The 21,000-nt window shown below is 45.5% G+C and overlaps 1 protein-coding gene across 1 annotated transcript; it reads left to right on the top strand.

Moving 5' to 3' along the window:
- Window positions 1-9,711: 9,711 nt before the first annotated feature.
- Window positions 9,712-18,572, top strand: Srg3 (Sting-regulated gene 3). Its single transcript, XM_077667916.1, has 2 exons — window positions 9,712-10,032; window positions 14,952-18,572. The coding sequence occupies exons 1-2, from the start codon at window positions 9,972-9,974 to the stop codon at window positions 18,437-18,439; spliced, it is 3,549 nt and encodes a 1,182-aa protein (XP_077524042.1). The 5' UTR covers window positions 9,712-9,971; the 3' UTR covers window positions 18,440-18,572.
- The last annotated feature ends 2,428 nt before the right edge of the window (window positions 18,573-21,000 follow it).

Raw genomic sequence — 21,000 nt, forward strand, 5'->3', positions numbered from 1 at the left:
CCGACCGTAAGTGAAATTTGTTCCTAACAGGCTGACAACATCGTACTTATTTCCGCTCTGATATTTCGGCCCTCTCCATAACGGGCAGCTCGGTCCTTACAACCTAACTTCTGCGCCCTTCTGAACCAATATCCCGCACGCAGACATAATTCAGTCAACACAAGACCACACACCAGACGGTCTTCTTAAACACAACCACCTTGAAATCAATGACAGCCACTCTGTTCAAATTAGCAGCGGGTCAATGGGAAGACGAACTGGCTGTAATCAAGCAGATATTTTCGTGGCCATTCTGCAGGAGGGTTATTTGGGAAGTCGTGGTCACAAAGCAATCTATTTTGATATAAATTGTAGTAACTCGGACAATTGAGCGAGTTGGTACATCATTTTAAAAATTTCGAAAGCGCTGCTACGGGGAACACCAAGAGAAAGAAAGCGGTTGTCCTTCGTTTTCTTTCTCTTGGTGTCCCCCGTAGCAGCGCTTTCGAAAGTTTTAAAACTATTTTGATATAATTATTGAGGTAATGTTAAAAATTTGGCCTCAAATTGGATCAGAAATTTCAAGTTTCATTCAGGTGTTTGGTAGTGTAAACAATTTATTGTAGCAACCCGTCAAAATAGACTGGTTACTAGGCATCACGGGAACCTATTTGGCGCTCACTAGCAGGGCACTTTGAGAGTAGTCACACCAAGTGCAAAAAGGCAATCATCTCTAAATGACACGCAAACCGTTTTAGGAGCAGTTAAAAAAACAGACAAGTTCTAACTTTGGGCATCTTCAGGGAGGCTTTTGAGGTGGGATGCCGTGCACATATTATAGCCGATTAGCGCCACTGAATGCGCGAACAGCATCAAAATGTGGTTCGCAAGGCCACTGAAGTTCCAGAAGGAGCTCATCATGCTGGCTTGTTATTAACCCACTGCGCCTCAGTACTAAGCGACTTTTATACTCTGTGGAACCATTAGCACATATGACTGAAAGCGTTGGCAATTGAAAGCTCTCTTTATGAGACACCGAGGGTTGTGTATAAGCTCCGTCAAAATTTTTCAGTTCGTTCACCGCGGACTGCGCGCAGTGTTATAGCTGTTAATATGACTGTGCGTTCAAATCGAGTTACCTCAATCCGCCGTAAGGTCCGTATGCGATTTGTAGGTGAAAATAACTGCTCCTTCAGCTGTGATTACAGAGGTGTGTGTATACCTTCTTGAGTGCTCAACGTGTCGCCTAAGTTCGGTTTGATTTATGGCTTATGGGGGTTTACTTCCCAAAGCGACTCAGCCTATGAGGGACGCCGTAGTGGAGGGCTGCGGCAACTTCAATCACCGGGAGTTTTTTAGCGTGCACTGACCTCGCACAGTACACGGGCCTCTAGAATTTTGCCTCCATCGAAATTCAGCCGCCAAGAAATTCAGCCGCCAAGGCCGGGACCGAACCCGCGTCTTTCGGGTCAGTAGCCGAGTGCCATAAGCACTGATCTACCGCGGCAGCAGTCGGCCAAGTGAGAGCTTCGCATTTCTCAGACATTCTCATATTCCGCGTTCAAAGTAAGACAGTGCAACATAAGCTACCTCACAGAGACGGCAGGATGACACGACGCGGATAAATAAGTTTAATTCTCGCCCAACTGAAAATATACACGCTATGCACAAAACTATTATACTTTTCAACTATGTGTTACCAACTAGGTAAGGACTATGTTTTAGTGAAGACTTAAGGCGAGGGCTGCACGGTTTAACCACCAGTGGCCTTTTTTCACAATGTCTGCGCGATCTATTTACTCATACCGCTTAAGGTACAAAGCAAGCTCTAGGTCATTGTAAAGATGCTAGTGCGTAAGTGAACTGATGAATAACTTGAAGATAGAATAGTGTTGAACAAATGATTCGTGTTGCTCTAAATATTTTCCCCCAAACATCAGGCCACAACTCTTCTCTATTCGAGTTATTGATCAATTCGCATTCGCACTACCATTAGCATTCCAACCCGGTTAGCTCAGTTTGTGGAGTGACTACTCAGGTTAAGCAGTGGCCCCGATTTGAACCCCAGACAAAGACGAATTTTTCTTCAACAATGAAGTTTCTGAGAAAGCTGTGTAGCTTTCCTTTGTAGCCGTATGGGTGCGCTCGTGTGAATTTCAATGAATAACTACTCCTTTATTAGAAACCTACTCCACCTTGGGGGATTTCCCCAAACATTCAACCAATGTGGCATATTAGAGGCTCAATACCTTCCCGTATAATTCACAAAACATAAGAACATTTGGTACATTTGTGGGACATGCTTATATCGGCAAACGTGCAAAATGTATTTCAGTTCCACGTAGGAGTTATTCAGTTTTAGTGGTTGAAAGTTAACCACCGTCGCCAGAACACTACCTACGACAGCCTGGAACTGTGTCGGCAGAAACCACACAGCATTGCTCAGAGGAATATTTCTTAGGCTCTATACTTTTGGGAAAGGCTGAACCTCGTGGGCTTGAGATAAAATTGTAATGGGATAATAAAAAAATCGTATGTGGAAGTGCTGGCAAAGGAGGTTATTTGTTCGCTGCTACAGTATGCCAGGTATGGCCCCTCCTTTGACTGGCATTACTTTTTGTTGTCCATTTAGATTGTGACCTCCAGGTCCTTGCGTGGCACTTCGATTCACTGCCCGTTGTTCTCAGGAAGATGACAAATATCTCAACGCTTGATTGATGAACATATTCTCCCGAAATAGTAGACTGCTGCGTTTTCCATTGTCGGTTTTCTCGAAACTTTAGCCTAATTTTCTTTTCTGTTTTCGCGCACTAAACGCTATTATTGCGTTTTCTTGGGCTGGCACTTTATTTTCTCGTAATGCAATACTAAACTGTTCTCAAATATCCAGAGAAAATTTTGGCCTTTGTCTCTCCAAGAATGAATAGCGCGGCCCATAGTTGCTTTCCAAATGTTTTCTTAATTCGACTGTCTGCGGAACGCTCGTCAGTTTTGGACAATGCAGAGAGAAGAACTTGCAGCAAACCCAGGGTCAGATTGGGAGCTGGGTGTATTTTTGCCAGCCAACTGTGCCAGATGGTCTCCGGCATTCTTTACGACTAAGCAGTTCATTCATTATAGACGCCTCTCAAGGACCTTAGTATGACATCAGTGAAGCATATATTAGCAATTGGTGAGTACCGCTTTAAGATTTTATGTCGGAAGTGTTTGTAATTGATGTCAATTCGTTAATGCATGGTGTTGACTGCCGTGGTACTAATGCCTGTCTCTTATGCAGTCGATACGCTCTGCGTTGAGCAAGTAAAGTATGAACAGGTCATTTTAACTTATATACTGCCTCTCGAGAAAATTATGACATGCAACTGAGAATAAAGCTCCTGTTGACCGGCAAATGTTGTGAGCATTACTTTGTAGGAATGGAAGTGAAGAATTACATTGAGTAACTAAAGTATTCATGAACTAGTCATCAAACAAATTTCAAATATGTTATAGTGATAAAAAAAATAGAAATGATCAACGCAAAATAGTAGACGTGATGACAAGGCGCAATCATAAGCGCTTCCGAAATGCGAAGCTCTAACAGCCCCATAGCGAAGGTCTTAATCTGCTGACAACCCATTGATATATGTGCCTAGAATCATACCGGCATTGTGTCTGTAGCATAAGTATTACTAACATAACATTTGGAAATCACTTTAAGCATTTTTTTCATGTGATCAGTACAGTATGCAAACAGCAGACTTGGCTGGTAACTTGTATGGCCCGCTGAAATAAGAATCGCCACTTGGGAAATAAGTTTGAAAGCGGGAGAGGAAATTCTTTGGGCTCTAGTGCTGAACTGGTACTTTAGGGCAGTCTTTCAATACTTGTTCAAAGCTTTAAATATAGCATTAGAAAAAACAGGAAGACGACGTTTTAATAAAGATGTAAAAAATTGGCGTTCAGTTTTGTTGAGGACTGTAAAACTGAGTAGTATCACAAAGTATACGCTCTTGAAATGTGCACATAATAGTTGAGGTTATTTACAAGTTTTAGAAAATAAAATACCAGTCTGTTATATTTTTTTACTTGCACCTTGAGTTGTTTATCCCCTGTGATTAAGACGTTTGCTTAAGCTTTCACGTGCTCACATTTAAAACGTTTGGGAGACAACTATTTGGAGCTTGGTAATAACGAAAACTACATTTCCACGAAAGCTCGTGCATAAAGAACACGTTGTTTGGTTTGGAAATCATTGCTTACTTGAAGCAATATGTAATATGTAATATGTCGTAACAAAAACTTCTCCCTAACCCAATGGTGTCTTCAGAAATGGCGCCTCCGCCAGTGAAGGCGCAGACGTGTTTGAGAATTTCACTGTTCGATTATGTGAGCTCTGTTGGATTGAGAAATCTTATCCCTGCATTACATGATCTTGCCGCTTCGGGCCTTTATTGTTGCTTATCTCTTGAAATTGTTGACAAGATGTAGACTTTCTCAAAAATATTTAAAACGTTTCAAGCACAATAAACTCGCTGCATGAGTGATAAGAAAAATCATTCATCCGTGTAAGCAGGCTTTTTTTTTTTCTTGTTCAGTATAACAACCTTTTGTAATATTTATTGCTTATATGTATAGAACGAATTTTGACTTGTGCCAACAGCCAGACTGAAAGCTGATTTGTCTGTCGAAAAATTTAGGTTCTCTTTTTGCTTTCTGAATTTCTATCCGTCTCTCATCGGTAACGGATTGGATTCCAAGAGAAGGCAAGAGTAGCAGAGGGAGACAGAAAGTTAGGTGGGCGGATGAGATTAAGAAGTTTGCGGGAATACGGTGGCAGCAGCTTGCAAAGGACAGGGTTGATTGGAGAGACATGGGAGAGGCCTTTGCCCTGCAGTGGTCGTAGTAAGTGTGATGATGATGGTCAAGATGGTGCATTGGTCTGATGACGATGATGATGAAAAAATGTTATTAGTCGGCTGCACTACCCTACTTTATCTACACTTAAGAAATGCCGACTTCTACACTTAAGAAACTCAACTGAAACGCGTGGCGAAAGATATTAGGTGAAATTCTCTTTTGAATGTTTGTTGTTCAATTAGAATTCCTAATTGTAAACTTCCTTATGCCTTACAGTGGCCGTTCTCGGTATCCTGGCTCAAGGAGATGCAAGTTTACGAGACCGGATAAAAAAGCGCATAGACGCCGCGAAAGCAAAACTGCCTAATTTGAAGAAGAAAATATTTCGCTCCAGTCTGATAAGCCCCGCTCACGGTTATATGGCCCCCATAAAAACGGCGGCTCCGGACGGATTAACGTTTGTGGAGAAAATACCCCTCAGAGGAATAGCAGTAAGCCCGGTCTTCACTGAGACATTCCAGACAGCAGAAACAGCCTTAACTTCTGGCTACCTTGAGCCAAGGACGTATTCGGTGGAAGTAGCGATTGCGGGAGCGCTCGCTGAAGCAAGATTTTTGAAGAAAGAAATAGATCCAGAAGCAAGGCCCATTGTCGAAAGGCGTAAAATATTTGAGAGGTCGTCCATGCAAAAAGATGCAGTGCAAATGAGATCTTTGGAACAGTCTGCGGAAGCAACGGAAGGAGCGTCACTTTGAGGAGTTGCTCTTCAGAGACGGTCCCAGCTGGATCCACTCAAGACGTCGACATGACTATGAAGCTAATAAATAGGATGCAGTCTGTTGGCTTTCAAAAAATTTGTTTCCTGTTTTCTGTTTTCCTATGCCCAGCAAGCCGAGCAAGCGGCGAGGAGTGGAATGCTATAGGAATCGCGAGAAAGACAACAGAAGTGCAAAATGGATATGGGCAGTAATGAGAGGACGTGGACTTAGTGCTGCAGTCTCTGTCTTCCAATGAATTTGTTTTTACTGGTAATAAAAAATGGCAGTGGCTTAACTCGGTTATGCCAGGATATACGTAGCGAGAGGTACGTTTCCATGGCTGAGCTTGTTGTGGCCGCTGTATGTTATACACATCTTTTTTTTTTTCATTTTGCCTTGACAGACAACTTACGCCCACTCTCTCTGTGTTGAGTAGCCAAGTGCCAGGCGACAACTTCAGGATCAGAAGAGTTAACCTTCTCTTGTCTATACTGCCATTTAGCAGCGGCTGGACTCTCCTTGTCTGCATCCATGTCAAACTTTGTGATACAAAAGCCCATTACATCTCCGCCTTTTATACACAAGACTGCTAATGCGACGCGCGGTTCGGGTGATAGAGGCGCGTGCGGCGAGGCAGCGACGGTGCGCGCGGCGCACCTGTGGGGTGTCTCTGGTTACCATGGTATCGGCGGATGTGCACAACTGCTAATCCGAGTGACGTCACGCGTGGGTCTGACGATAGAGCGGATGTGCGGCCGCGGCGACAGCGAAGCGCACGCCACACCTGCAGCTCCTCTCTGGTTTCCATGGTAACGGCGCATGCGCACAACTTTCCTCTCCCGGTCACCGCGAAATGCTCGACTGTAGCCCAGTGTAGCTCTCGCTAGAAAAAATGTTTCAGGGAGCTCATCCATGCCGCAAGTTTTGTGACGGCATAGACGTGCTCGCGCCTCTTTTGGAACTCAATATTTTTGATAACATTGAATTCGTGCGATTTTGTTTACTAAAAATGCCATCCATTTTGAATGAACTACAATAAATATGATGGTTCGGTATAAGGGGGTTTAATGTCCAAAAGCGGCCCAGTCTTTGAAGGCTCCGGAAATTTCGACCACTTGGGGTTCTTTAACGTGCACTGAGAACGCACAACACAATGGCGTAAAGAATTTCACCTTCATCGAAACTCAACCGCTGTGGCCGGTATCGAACCTGCGTCTTTCGGTTCAGCAGCCGAGCACCATAACCACTGAGCCTCCGCGGCGGCCACAACAAAGATGTGGTAGCCCCCTGCACATCTCGCGAAGCTGAAAGTAACGATTCTCCACCCGAATAAAACCACATTTTTGGCATTACTATATACTTTGTTTCGTTAATATGTTAGTTAAGACTTATAAAAACGGTTGGTTACTACGTACATTTATTTTTGTTTGCATTTATTACCTAAAATACTCACAAGAACTATGAAAGACGTTCAGAGCACATTGGGTGGTTATGCAAGGATACGAACAATCAAGTTTAGCTTGTATCAAGCATGTGTCATTTCACGAATGGTAACAGAGGCACGCTAGACTCTTCAGGACATTTTGATCAAACCTGGTCCGCATATACAGAAAGCTTGTGTGGCAGATGACCGACAGCATTTCTGGATGTTTGCCTTCGATCTACTGATGCCGAAAAAAACACGAAATCAAGCTGTAACACGAGCAAAAGCAAGTAAAAGCAAGGCTAATGGGGAACTGAGCTAGGAATAGGGTGAATTTTAACCGTCGTCGAAATTGATTTTCAGCATTTCTAGTTATTCCTAACTGCGGTTCTCGTTTTTCACGAAACTCACTTTTTTGACGTTCCTTCTCAAGCATTAAAACAAATTTATCCCTGCACGATATTTTTCGTCGGAAATTCGTAAAGTCAGTTCTCATTGTTTTCTGTCATTCCACTATTACACAAAGATAATTGATGGTATCATAATAATTTTGGTTTAGTGCATCGCTCCTAACTGTGTTTATAACACCAAAAGCAATTTGACTTGCGATGAACGGCTGGTGTCGCATGTATGATAGTGGTTTTATAAATAATAAAATAATGTATTTTCTCGTCTCTTTCGATATTTTCATTAGCATAGAACAAGGTTGTTCTTAAGACAGACAACAAATTCATTATTTTTATCTGCCATTAAATACCTTTCCGTAAAAACTGGCTTCCTACCTTAATTATCCAAGCAGCTATCCTTACGGATTAAAGTGGCAGGCGACGCAAAGCGGCGGGGTGGAGCCTCCCAGTTCGCTGAAGTGTGTTTGGTGACGAAGCGGTGCCTCTAAACGCAAAGCTATGCTACTTAATCCAGCTGTGTTGCCACCTTGTCTCGCCCATGGCTCCCCTAATATGTCAGTTGTTTTTTTCATCACTGAGTCTAACTGCTACCAAAGACCCAGCCAAATGCGCTTCGCATATCAAGAATACTGGCCTGTTTCAGTTATACAAAATGTGGAAAATTGAATTCGGCGCAGTTTATTTTTTTTTGCAATTTAAGCCCTAAGTGCCTAAGACACGCACAGTCGGTGCGTTTAATCCCTGGAGGCGGCGGGCGCGTTTCGATTGACACCCGTGTGTTGCACGATGTCAGTGCACGGTAAGATCTTTCAAAAAAACAACATTTGGAGGTCAAAATTATACCGCAGTCATACTCTACGGTACCTCTTCTTCTTCATCGCTTTTCCTTTACTGATGGAGAGGTTGAGGTGGCCACCGAGAACGGACAAAGTTGCAGAACATTTTCATTCTTAAAACCAATTTACGTCCGCTAGACTGAGCATTCTCGTGCTGTGGCCTTCGGCATAGATCAAGTATGAGGCTCCACCAGTGTAGAGAGGCGATACTGCTTTCTCTGCACGGGATTTTACTGCACGGTGCAGTATGGCATAAACGATGTCAGTTGTTGCTATTAAATATGCCGCACAGATTTTCACGTAGAGTCATTCTCAAAAGTACACAGCCCAAGGGGTCTGCTTCTGAGCCCTGCATCGGGTGTTCTTTTGAATACTTAGGAACCTTAATCTCAAGAAGGCGAGATGAACTTAAGTGCTCAACCCTCCCAAACTTAGGACTGTCAGATGTGCTTAAGAGCGTCGCTATACGGCTTCGAAGTGAACCCCTTGGGCTGTACATTTTTGACAAAGGCTGTACCTTTATGTACAGCCTTTAGGGGCAGCGTCCCTAGCCCGTGCTTCTTTTGTGCGATCCTCCTGATCTTTGCGGGCCCTCAGCTCTCAGCTGTACGTGCAGCATTCAAGAGGCGTTTAAAATGGTTTTGCGACACTTTACGAGCATGCTTGCCGCCGATAAAGACTAAGATTGTACAAAGCCCAATGATCGGTTTGCTGGCATGAGTGGTCTAGTGATTGGTGCACGCGCACGCGCCCAAAGTCGAGAAAGGTAGCGCAATACACGTGCAGTGATTGGTGAAGTGATCGGGGACGAAAAGTCGTGCAGGTGTCAGAGGCATCAGAGATGTACCTTTCGTTTAAAAAACACAGGAGAGAAATGACTCATGCCCGGTATGCCTGGTGCCACGAGTGTCTCGGCGCTTTGCTTGGGAGGAATTTTTTTTAGGTATTGTGACACGGCATCAAAACAGCATTCATTTTGGACGATGAGTAAAATGTGTAAACACAGCAGTAGAACCTCCGGAATACACTGAGCCAAGTCTAAAAAAATGGCGTATTTAACAATAGAGCGTCTATACTGCACAACCCTGTAATAAAAAAATAAATTGCTTGGAAAAAGTTTTCCGGAAAAAAAAAACAGCCGTGGACATTTCGCCGCAGCTGCCACTATGACCGGCGTTCAGAACAATGCTGCCGTTTTTTATTATCTTGACAAACTTTGTTTTTAAGGCGCACATTGTGTCGTAAAAGCTGTTCGCCCCTTCCTTGCTCCATTTTATATTGCGCACTTGGCGGACTACAGTTCAATGAGTGTAGTCATCTATTCAACCTGCTCTCATTGTCCTCAAATATTACCGTCTCTATTATCTTGGACTTTTTTTCAGCATTGACAACTGTAGTTTGTTTGTTTTATATTTTGCATCTTGCCACTCTGCTTGTCAAACGGGGAAATGCAAATTTCTTGCTTCACGTGTTTCGTTCATAGCTGTGAATATCACATATCGAGCAGTACAGATTCCGGTGAGCCGTCTCTGCATCGGAGCGCGAAGAACCCACGCAAACTTTTGTTTTCATTATTACTGCGGGAAGACGATTTGGTATAGTGTTTTCACACATGTAGTTGTATCAAGCTGAACAAGTGGCTAGTGATGGCAAGGCTTAAATGTAGCCATGCTTAGATCGACGTAAGCTTACGATTTTGCAGCTCAGTTATCTGCGTTCAACATCTTCGATGATAATGAGGTTTCAGAAAGCATTTGGAACATCACCGACCAGGGTGGCTCTTATTGCGAGTAAGTACCTACAGTTGAATAACAAAGTCATCACTTTGATACATTTACTGCTTGCTATAATGGGCATCTTAATAAATAGGAAGAAGATAAGGGTGATAGGATATATATTCACGCTGTAGAGTGCGAATGAGCACAGCTTGAGGGGAAATATTTTTACAGTGCACACAATAATTAGCGAATGCTGGTGCTGGGAATTTTCATTCTATATTTTAAGAATCTCATTACCTCAGTTCAATATTAAAACACCCAAAGCAAATTCTGGCTGCTTGATTAAAGTGGAACTTGTTAACACTGTTGACTTATTAATTCATAATGTGCGAAGGAACGGCAATTAAGCATGGTCCAGTTTAAAGGCTGAGTCCTCTTCGTTTACTGTCGAAGGGAAAAGGAAAGGAATATAGGCACTTTCTCGGGTTTTGCGCGAAAATTATTTAAGTCGTATAAGGACAATCGCTTTTGAATGTAGCGTGGGAAGGTCATATATCCTTTTTGTGCAAGCTGAAAAAGCAGAAAGCAGAAAATATTGTAGAGCTCATACTAAACTTAATCTACCTTGCTTCCCCAGTGAAACACTCTTGATTAGAGCGTCGCTAAATATATCGTTTTGCAACGGCGTTTTCTTGAGACACATAATTAAAAATGATATGAACGTCAAAACTTTAATAGTTTTGTCATCCTCGTTCACCCTGCTCTTCACTAGAAAACGTCGACTAGCATGAAAAGAGCATTCTGACTGCATTTCAACGGTCACCGTCTTCGCTAAGAAATCTTTTTCTCTCAAAACACATCATTAACGCAGTCGTGATGAGTGAGTATTAGAGATAACTGCAAAAGTTTAACTCAATGGCAATTATTAATAAATGCTGCATGAAATCTGGAAATGATGCCTGCAGAACTGTGTCTTAGTGGTCGCTCAGCGCTCACACTGCCTGCTTTCTAATGCTGACTCCCGAAGCCAAAAGCTGGAATATATTTCAAGAAGTGGCATAGCCAGAAGTATTTTTCAGGGGGTGTTATACGCTGCCAATAAAAAAAAATGAAGAGAAAGCCTGCACACTAACGTTACCTTACTCATTACCTTACTCAGGAAGTTAGGATGTTACATTTGCACATTTAGTTCTGCGCATGCAAACGGAGACGCGACAATAACTTCAGCTTAGTGGCGCCATCTGGAATTTAGAACATAAGCCTTTTTTGTAAGCAAATCGACGCTCTTATTTTTGTTTTCACATTTTAATATGTCGGGGGGGGGGGGGGGGGGTGTACATAGCCAGGGCCGAAAAGAGGGGGAAGAGGTGGTGAAGGAATTAGAAAATTTTGGGGTATTCTGACACTGAAACCCCTTCCACCCTCCCCTTTCCCGCTGGCTACGCCTATGATGTAAAGCATATCAGGCAGATTTAATGCAGAAGATTGATTCTGCAGATGGTGGCTTTTAAATGGGGCGTTCAATTTTTGGCAAACAAAACACAAAAACAAGGTTACTACGCCTGGCCGGCTTTCCAATACAGAGATAACAAGCAGGATTTACAGCCTAAAAGCATGCATTTCAGTTCATAAAAGCAGCCTCTCAAACTGTCTACAGCTCAACGTCATATAAAACAGTGATTTTACGAGAGAAGCTGGCTTTAGTTACACATATTGCATATTTAAGCAAATTGGCAACGTACTTAATCGCTAAATGTAGGGCGCACCTTGGTTCACCTCACGCTGAAATGTTTTATAGGAAAATGAAGGCGTTAAATGCACGAGTAGTTGCAATGATACTGACGCTTACACGACAAGTTTCGCCTTCGTGCCTCTGCACACGATGAAAGCAAGCAAATGTTTCTGATAGATGTTTAAAAACTTAGCATACTCTCACGAGTTGCGGATGGCAGCCAGGGCATAGATGCGGACCGCGGACAAAAAATGCAGGGAACCCAAACAAGGTTTTCGGCTCGGAGTCGCTGGCGGCTGGAGGTGGGCTTGGCGGTCATCGAAGACTATGGTGGCCGTCACTGTCAGCCGCGGTTAGTTTAATAGGATATTAAGCCAGGATAGACTAATAGGTTAGCAAATACGATAGCAAATGATAGCAAATGATTTTTGTTACAGAAAAGACAGCGTTGCAGAAAACACTGCCCACTGAGGCAAACACGTGATAATTGACAGCAAAGCACACCGCTTGATTAGCAATAAGAGTGCCATGTTTCACTGAGACGGGATGTTGAATGAAAGACATTCGAGCGTGACTGCTGCCCGCATGCTTTTGAAGATCCCTCGACGCTTACGTGTAAACTTCGCAACAGCACCCAACGCCCCGAAGGCGCATGGTCCACCGCCATCACTGATATGTGCGCACGTGATGAGTACTTTGTTCAGCAGCCTACAGTTGCTCTCGATAGCTTCACATAGTTTTCTTCATTCATATGAAGCGTGTTTTTACCGTACGCGCGCTGTGGAGAAAAAACTTCCAGGGTACCTTGTAGTTCAGGATCCTCCGAGACCCAGCAGGTAAAGCATGCATGGAAGGGTGTTGAAACACTTAAACGACTTGCCGTCAAACCGTTCGTTCTATGTCCTGCTCGGCTAAACCCTTTTTAGTGTATCTTTTCGGGAGAATAGCTACCTCATGGTTGTATTTTAAGCTCTGCATTCTTTTGCGTAAACATAAATTCTGTAGCCGAATTAATGCCATACACTTGTCAGACTGTTCCAAATACCCATTCCTACCGTGAGCACATCAAAAATAAAAAATGAAGAAGCTGGGCAATGGTGGAACCTTGTTCTTTTCGGTATGACTCGATTTCAGCGTTTTCAGTTTATAACCGCCACGTGCAAACATCCCTTACTCTCTACTGTTGACTACCAACACCTCATGTACCCGTGGAAGGCTCATGCATGTAAAACCCGGCAGTGTGAGGTAGCGATGACACTCATGCGGAGCAGGATTCTCCGTTTAAATCTTTACTTATGTAGATGCGGGTTCCGTCCCACAAATCTTTGTGCGACTTGTGGTGAAGTCCAGATATTGGAGCATTTCCTACTTTCTTGCCGGAGGTTTGCACATCAGAGGAGAGCGCTCCTAGAAATTCTCATTACAAAGTGTGGACTTACTTTGTCGGTTCCCCTCCTCCTCGCTTTCGGCGCGAGCGCCAGGGGTTTTGCATTGCATCAAGATTGCGGGAACCTCCACAATTATATAACGGCTACCGGAAGATCCCTTGCTATTGTTCTCAAAAAGTCCGCATTTAAAAGAGCGTTTGGGTATTTTCATATATTTAATTATTTATTTTTCAGATATTCTCCCGCGATATTTAATTTTTTCTTTTTCTATTAAATTACTCTGAATTTTCACGAAAGGCACAATCATTAGCTTGACACCAGTTTACCCTATTCTATGGGGTCTCCCCACTGAATCCTGGCCAATCCCCCATCGTGGGTATGTGCCATGTCACCAATGGAAACAACCACAACAACCAGCGGAACAGACGCAGGGCAAGAACAAGGAGGCACACACAACACCGCTGGACTTACAACTGAGTTGTAAGTACAGCGATGTTGTGTGTGTGCCTCCTTATTCTTGTCCTGCGTCAGTTTCGCTGGTTCTACCATTGCGCATTATGAACCAGCTAGCCCAGAAATTTACAATATTCAACGACGAAGCTGGCAGTGGCGCGGGACTGAACGCTCGCGCTAGGCCAGTGGCCATTAAATCATCTTGGATCTGCACCAAGCCCAGGCCAATCCCTCACCGTGGGTATGTGCCATCGCTTTTGAGGCGACAACAGCAACAAATAATCTCATTGACATCGGTCATCTCGTCTCATTCTTCGGCTGACGGTCATGTAACATATGGTTTGAGGTGCTGGGTTATCATCACCATCCTGGTCCCGGAGCTTCGGCGTCCTGGGCCTGCCGTGGTCATCGGCCATGTGTACCTCGTAGGCACCACCCGGCTGTCCCCCGCCCGCCAGATCTGAACCGCCTTCACCGTTCACCTTAGCCCCGTAACTCGCCCCGACCACAAGACACCACGGAGTGACGACTCTGCCGCGACCAGAACATAATACCCCGCCAAACCGAAACATTGCCTACACGTGAAGACATATCTCCTTTGCATAGGCCGTTCGGTCGTTCAGGCCTCGGCCTTCGGCTCCGGGCAACCTGCGGCCCTGAAGCTCAATGGACCGGGACATTTTTGCTTATCTGTCTCATCGTGGCGGCCAGCACTTCCCCTCCTAGTCATTTCTGCATTGCCTTTGCTGAAGCCCATCCCTATTTTGCGCGTCCTTTCGTCGGTGTATCCTTTTATTTACGATTGGGATGATCGCTCGATGGCCCCGGGTAATTTGACGAAGATGAAGGTGGCAGTGGCACGGGACAGAGCGCTCGCGCTAGGACAGCGGCCATTAAATCTCTTCATTGCCATCAGCCACCTCGCCTCATTCTTTGGCTGGCCGTCACGTAACATTTGGTGATATTGCTGGGTGCCTTCATATGTCTTCAGTATAGCTTCATACGAAAGCAGGATGGCTATCTAAGACTTGCAAGCCTACCGAGTGTTAATAATTTCGACTATGCCAGGTTGCGTGAAAACAGGAAAGCTTGCCTGTTTAATTTCCTTTATTATTACGGTAAACTCTGGCAACCTTTACCACCAACATCAAGCAAAGTCCGAATCTGCTGTAAATGAGCACCATATTAATGGGCTTGAAAACTACACTTCACCATTTACCTCTAAGCTCCTGGAGTATTTTATAGGCCCCTTTCGATTGTGATTGGCAGTGCGCCAAGCTAGAGCGATTATAACTGGGGCAGCTAAGTACCAGCGAGGCATTGTGTCGTGCTCATGAACTGCTGTTCACATGAATACAACTGTGAATTTCATTCTGCCTCACGAACACTAACAGAAAACATTTTATTCGCGCTTGCAGTTGCCACAGCAGCCTGCCTGGACTTCGCAGAAGCACGACCAGCATTGTCGTTCGGAGGAAGTTTGTTCAGCGGAAATGTTGCAGCGAGCCTGAGACTGCCTGTGCCAAATATTGGTGGAGCTGTGACAAGTGGTGCAGGCGGCATCACAGGAACCCTGACGGCAAGCCGCAAGCTACAAACATCTGGTAGTGTTGTAGGTGGCCTCAAAGGAGCACTGACAGGAAGCCACAGTCTGCAAACATCTCGAAATATTCTAGGTGGTCTCACAAGAGCTCTTACGGGAAGCCGCACGATAGAAGCATCTAGAAATGTTCTTGGTGGCCTTACAGGAGCTCGGACGGGAAGCCGCGCGGTACAAATATCTGGAAATGCTCTAGGTGGTCTCACAGAACCTCGAACGGCAAGCCGCACTATAAGAACTTCTGGAAATATTCAAGGCGGTCTCACAGGTGACTTGACCGGAAGCCGCAGGGTACAAACATCTCGAAGTGGTTCGGGCGGTCTCAAAGAATCACTGACGGGAAGCGGCACGGTACTAGCATCTAGAAATGTTCAGGGCAGCCTCACAGTAGCTCGGACTGGAAGCAGCACGGTTCAAGCATCTGGAAATGTTCTAGGTGGTCTCACAGGAGCTCGAACGCCAAGCCACACAATAAAAACTTCTGAAAATATTCAAGGCGGTCTCACAGCTGACTTGTCTGGAAGTCGCAGAGTGCAAACATCTCGAAGTGGATCAGGTGGGCTCAGAGGATCACTGACGGGAACCGGCTCGGTACAAGCATCAAGAAAGGTTTTGGGCGGCCTTACAGGAGCTCGGACGGGAAGCCGAATGGTACAAATATCTAGAAATGTTCTAGGTGGTCGCACAGGAGCTCGGACGGCATGCCGCACGATACCAACTTCTGGAATTATTCTAGGTGGTCTCACAGGTGACCTGCAAGGAAGCCGAAAGGTACAAACATCTCGAAATGTTTCGGGTGGCTTCACAGGATCACTGACGGGAAGCGGCATGGTACAAGCATCTAGAAATGTTCTGGGTGGCCTCACAGTATCTCGGACGGGAAACGGCACGGTACAAGCATCCGGAAATGTTCTAGATAGTCTCACAGGAGCTCCGACCGAAAGCCGCAGGGTACAAACATTTGTAAATGCCTCAGGTGGCCTCAGAGGATCCCGTATGGGAGGCCGCACGGCACAAGCACCTGGAAATACTCTGGGTGGCCTCACAGGAGCACGGACGGGAAGCGGCAAGGTACAAGCATCTGGAAATGTTCTGGGTAGTCTCATAGGAGCTCGAACGGCAAGCCAAACACTAAAAACTTCTGAAAATATTCGAGGCGGTCTCACAGCTGACTTGCCTGGAAGTCGCAGAGTGGAAACATCTCGAAGTGGATTGGGTGGCCTCAGAGGATCACTGACGGGAAGCGGCATGGTACAAGCATCTAGAAATGTTCTGGGTGGCCTCACAGTATCTCGGACGGGAAGCGGTACGGTACAAGCATCCAGAAATGTTCTAGGTGGTCTCACAGGACCTCCGACCGGAAGCCGCAGGGTACTTACATCGGGAAATGTTTCAAGTGCCCTCAGAGGATCCGTTACGGGAAGCCGGATGATACAAGCATCTGGAAATAATCTAGGTGATCTCACAGGGAACCTGACGGGAAAGCGCACGGTACAAATATCTGGAAATGTAGGCGGTCTCACAGGAGCTCTGACAGGAAGCCGAAGTGTACAAACATCTGGAAATGCTTCAGGTGGCCTCAGAGGACAATTGGCTGGGAGCAGCACGATACAAATATCTAGAAATGTTCATGGTGGCCTCGCAGCAGCTCGGACGGGAAGCCGCAGGGTAGATACATCTGGAGATATTGTAGGTGGTGTCACAGGGGCACTGACAGGAAGCCGCAGTGTACAAACATCTGGAAATGCTTCAGGTGGCCTCAGAGGATCGTTGACTAAAAGCCGCATGATACAAGCATCTAGAAATGCTCTGGGTGGCCTCATAGAAACTCTGACAGGAATCCCCATGGTACAAGCATCTAAAAAAGTTGTAGGTGGGCTCAAAGGAGCTGTGACGGGAAGCGGTAGGGTACTTACATCGGGAAATGTTTCAAGTGGCCTCAGAGGATCACTTACGGGAACCCGCAGGATACAAGCATCTGAAAATATTCTAGGTGATCTCACAGGGAACCTGACGGGAAACCGCACGATACAAATATCTGGAAATGTAGGTGGCCTCACAGGAGCTCTGACAGGAAGCCGAAGTGTACAAACACCGAGAAATGCTTCAGGTGGCCTCAAAGGATTATTGGCTGAAAGCAGCGCGATACAAACATCTACAAATGTTCAGGGTGGCCTCGCAGCAGCTCGAACGGGAAGCCGCACGGTAGAAACATCTGGAAATGTAGGTGGTGTCACAGGGGCACTAACCGGAAGTCGCAGTGTACAAACGTCTGCAAATGCTTCAGGTGGCCTCAGAGGGTATTTAACTGGAAGCCACACGATACAAGCACCTAGAAATGTTACGGGTGGCCTCGCAGCAGCTCGAACAGGAAGCCGTACGGTAGAAACATCTGGAAGTGTTGAAGGTGGTCTCAAAGGAGCTCTGACAGGAAGCCGCTGTGCACAAACATCTCGAAATGCTTCAGATGGCCTCAGAGCATCATTTACTGGAAGCAGTACGATACAAGCATCAAGAAATGTTATGGGTGGCCTCGCAGCAGCTCGGACGGGAAGCCGCACAGTAGAAGCATCTGGAAATGTTGTAGGTGGTCTCACAGGAGCTCTGACAGCAAGGCGCAGTGTACAAATTTCTGGAAATGCTTCAGGTGGCCTCAGAGGATCGTTGACTGGAAGCCGCAAGATACAAGCATCTAGAAATGCTCTGGGTGGCCTCATAGAAACTCTGACAGGAATCCCCATGGTACAAGCATCTAAAAATGTTTCAGGTGGCCTCAGTGGAGCAATGACAGGAAGCCTCTCTGTAAAAACATCTGGAAGTGCTGTAGGTGGCCTCACAGGAGACCTGACGGGTAGCAGTGCGTTAGAAGCTACTGGAAATGCTTCAGGTGGTCTTACAGGAGCCAGAACGGGAAGCCGTACGATACAAGCAGCTGAGAATCAAGCCGTGGAGAAAACGCGCATTACTGAAGAACGTGCTCTAAGTGCCAAAGGGCCGTTGGAAAGGTACGATGAAAATTCCCAAACCGGAGAAATACACGCAGTTTCACGGCGGCGTTTATTAGCAGAGAACATCGCCGAGGAGAGATCCCTTGTGGTACCTTTGAAGGCCGTAATGGGATTCTTGGGCCAGGGACCAACGGAGCATCGAGCCTGGTACCATGCATTTATGGGGCCATTCCGGAGTCAGAAGCGAACGCTCATGGAAAAGATTACGAACATTGTTCTGCCATCTCTCCCATTTAGGTACTTTCGCAATTCGAACAGAAGCCCGTTGGACAGGTTTCGAAACTTCTTTCAGGGTTGATGCGGAATGCCTAGCCTCAGACATCGATGAAGCAACGTGTTCGCTGCCTTGGATTGCTTGTCTGCAAAATAAAAGCACATTTGTTGCGCTGCCTGCTTTTGTACTACTAAGACTGCCTGGTCATTACAAATTGTGGGGCAACATACTTGACTATGTGACAATGATATTAAAGCTATAGGGCAAAGATTCCCGCTGTGGAGAAAATGTGGTGTCGGCGTCGTCGTCGACGGTGTGAGCGATAATAGGGTGGCGAAGGGTGGCCTAGGTCGCCACTCCGGGGAAATCAACTTAGGTGGGCTACCTAGGTGACGTGAGCTTGTGGCGTTATCACAACCTGCACACCCTATTGTGAGCAAACTAATCACCCTGGCAGGTGGCAGTTAATGATCGATCGCGAGGAGTTGCAAGGTAAGAGCAACTTGGGCCGCACAAGACCCAGCGGTGGCAGCACCTGCCATTGCAGGGCCGTGGCGCATCTTTTAATAGCAGCACCACTGTGCAAGGAGTGGTATCGGGGACATAGTAACTTTGACAATAACTAATTTTGCAAATATGGATATTAACTCATTAAACGGGCTCTGAAAGGCGCTTAATAAATTTGTGGTATTCCTCGGATGTTAAAGTACGCCGCTTCACAAATGTTTTACAGCAAGAATTTTTTGGGTGTGCTTTTTAGAAGCGGAGTTATCTGTAATTAAACTTTTAATGGCACCGTCTCCGCGCCTTTCGGCCTCCTTTCGTCACTTTTTGCACGCTGGAAGGTCAGCGCTCCGCAGCCGACCCTACCCGCGAGGGCGGTGCTTCCTCACCCGCCGGAGCTACGCGGCTCATTGGCCACGGCCTTGGTAGCTGCTTAACGTCCGGAAAAATGCTACCAATAGTCACCTTTCACCTTGTATCCGCAGATGCGAGCGACGCAGAAAGGAGCGAGCATGAAAAAGTCGCCGGAAAATGCTCGTCAAATTTCACGCGTGATTGCGGGTACCCTGCTGTGTGTAGAAGTGTATATTTGGCTGAGGTTTTCATGACAACCCAATGTAGAGATCGCGCGAGTTTATGTTCTCTCCTAGGAATGTGTTTCAGAGCCCCTTTAACGCTATCGCCTCATACACTTAAGGCGTAGCTAAAGTGCAACCTCGAATTTTTTTTGGTTATCTGACTAACACTGAGTCTTCATGTTCAAAACCGAGCTGGCCTGTGTGTTGTTCATAGTACGCTGCGTTTGTGGTTTTGTGTTAGTACTGTGATTGGTAGCGAAGCAGCTGTTATGTCGCCCAATCAAGAAGCCTTCCCTGTTTTTTAGAATCCTATTCGCATTTAGTTAGGTTAAACAGCGAAAAGATAGCCTATGGAAGGAAAAAAAGTGAAATTTCTAAATATTAAAAATCCCAAGGCATCTTTTCTCGTCTCGCATTCCGAAATGCAGCATTTGGCAGTAAATACTTAAGAGAATATAAACAACATCAAAAGTTAATTTTATCAGAAGAATTTTAATGGAATATGAATGGTTTTGAAAAATTGGAACATGCGCCTTACGAAAATGCTTTGAGGGTTACAGATATAAAATAAAAGTAACTATCGCGCGGAAGCAAACGGAAAAACTACGGGAAAAGTTCGACGATTCGCTATGCTTTTGTTCTTGTTGCTCTTTGCGACCGTAACGACATCATTGCACTATCCACGCACGCACGCACGCACGCACGCACGCGCGCGCGCACACACGCACACACACACACACACACACACACACACACACACACACACACACACACACACACACACACACACACACACACACACACACACACACACACACACACACACACACACACACACACACACACACACACACACACACACACACACACACACACACACACACACACACACACACACACACACACACACACACACACACACACACACACACACACACACACACACACACACACACACACACACACACACACACACACACACACACACACACACACACACACACACACACACACACACACACACACACACACACACACACATGTATGCAAGTGGCTCATGTTCACGCTTCTGAACGTTGCTATAGAATACCAAGGATGGCCATATACAGTTGACAACGTCTTATTCATTCCCTAAGAAGCCCTTCTTTGCATGCTTGGAGGTTTCATAGCTTACTACGCATTATTCGATTGCTTTAGAAGATTTACAATGTACAAAATTGTGCATGAATTCGCTGCTTCTGAAGAAAGAAGAGATCCCGACCGTTTCACTTGAGGTGTCCTGCAATTTTTAAAAGTAGAGCGCTCACAACGGTGTAGCACTTCAGAATACAGCTAAGATGCACAAATGGCAGGCTGTTTAACTAATGTTGAACAGTTTTAATGGTAGGCTGGTTCACTAACTATCATTGGTAGCCTCTTCATTTTTAAGAGGCATGTAGCCAACCCCAATTAATATCCATATGAGCTTTTAGAATTTCAGAAATGCAGTTACCCTAAGTGCAGTGATTCTACAAATTGAGCCTACATCACCCCAAGTACATGTACTGTCAATAAGCTTGTAGG

This window comes from Amblyomma americanum, chromosome 5, assembly GCF_052857255.1.
Source record: "Amblyomma americanum isolate KBUSLIRL-KWMA chromosome 5, ASM5285725v1, whole genome shotgun sequence".
Lineage (NCBI taxonomy): Eukaryota > Metazoa > Arthropoda > Arachnida > Ixodida > Ixodidae > Amblyomma > Amblyomma americanum.

Bases quoted from the DNA above. Each gene is read 5' to 3' on its own strand.
- Srg3 (XM_077667916.1), top strand. From the start codon at position 9,972: ATGATAATGAGGTTTCAGAAAGCATTTGGAACATCACCGACCAGGGTG. The intron at 10,033-14,951 runs GTAAGTACCTAC...TCGCGCTTGCAG, and splicing joins CAGGGTGGCTCTTATTGCGA to TTGCCACAGCAGCCTGCCTG.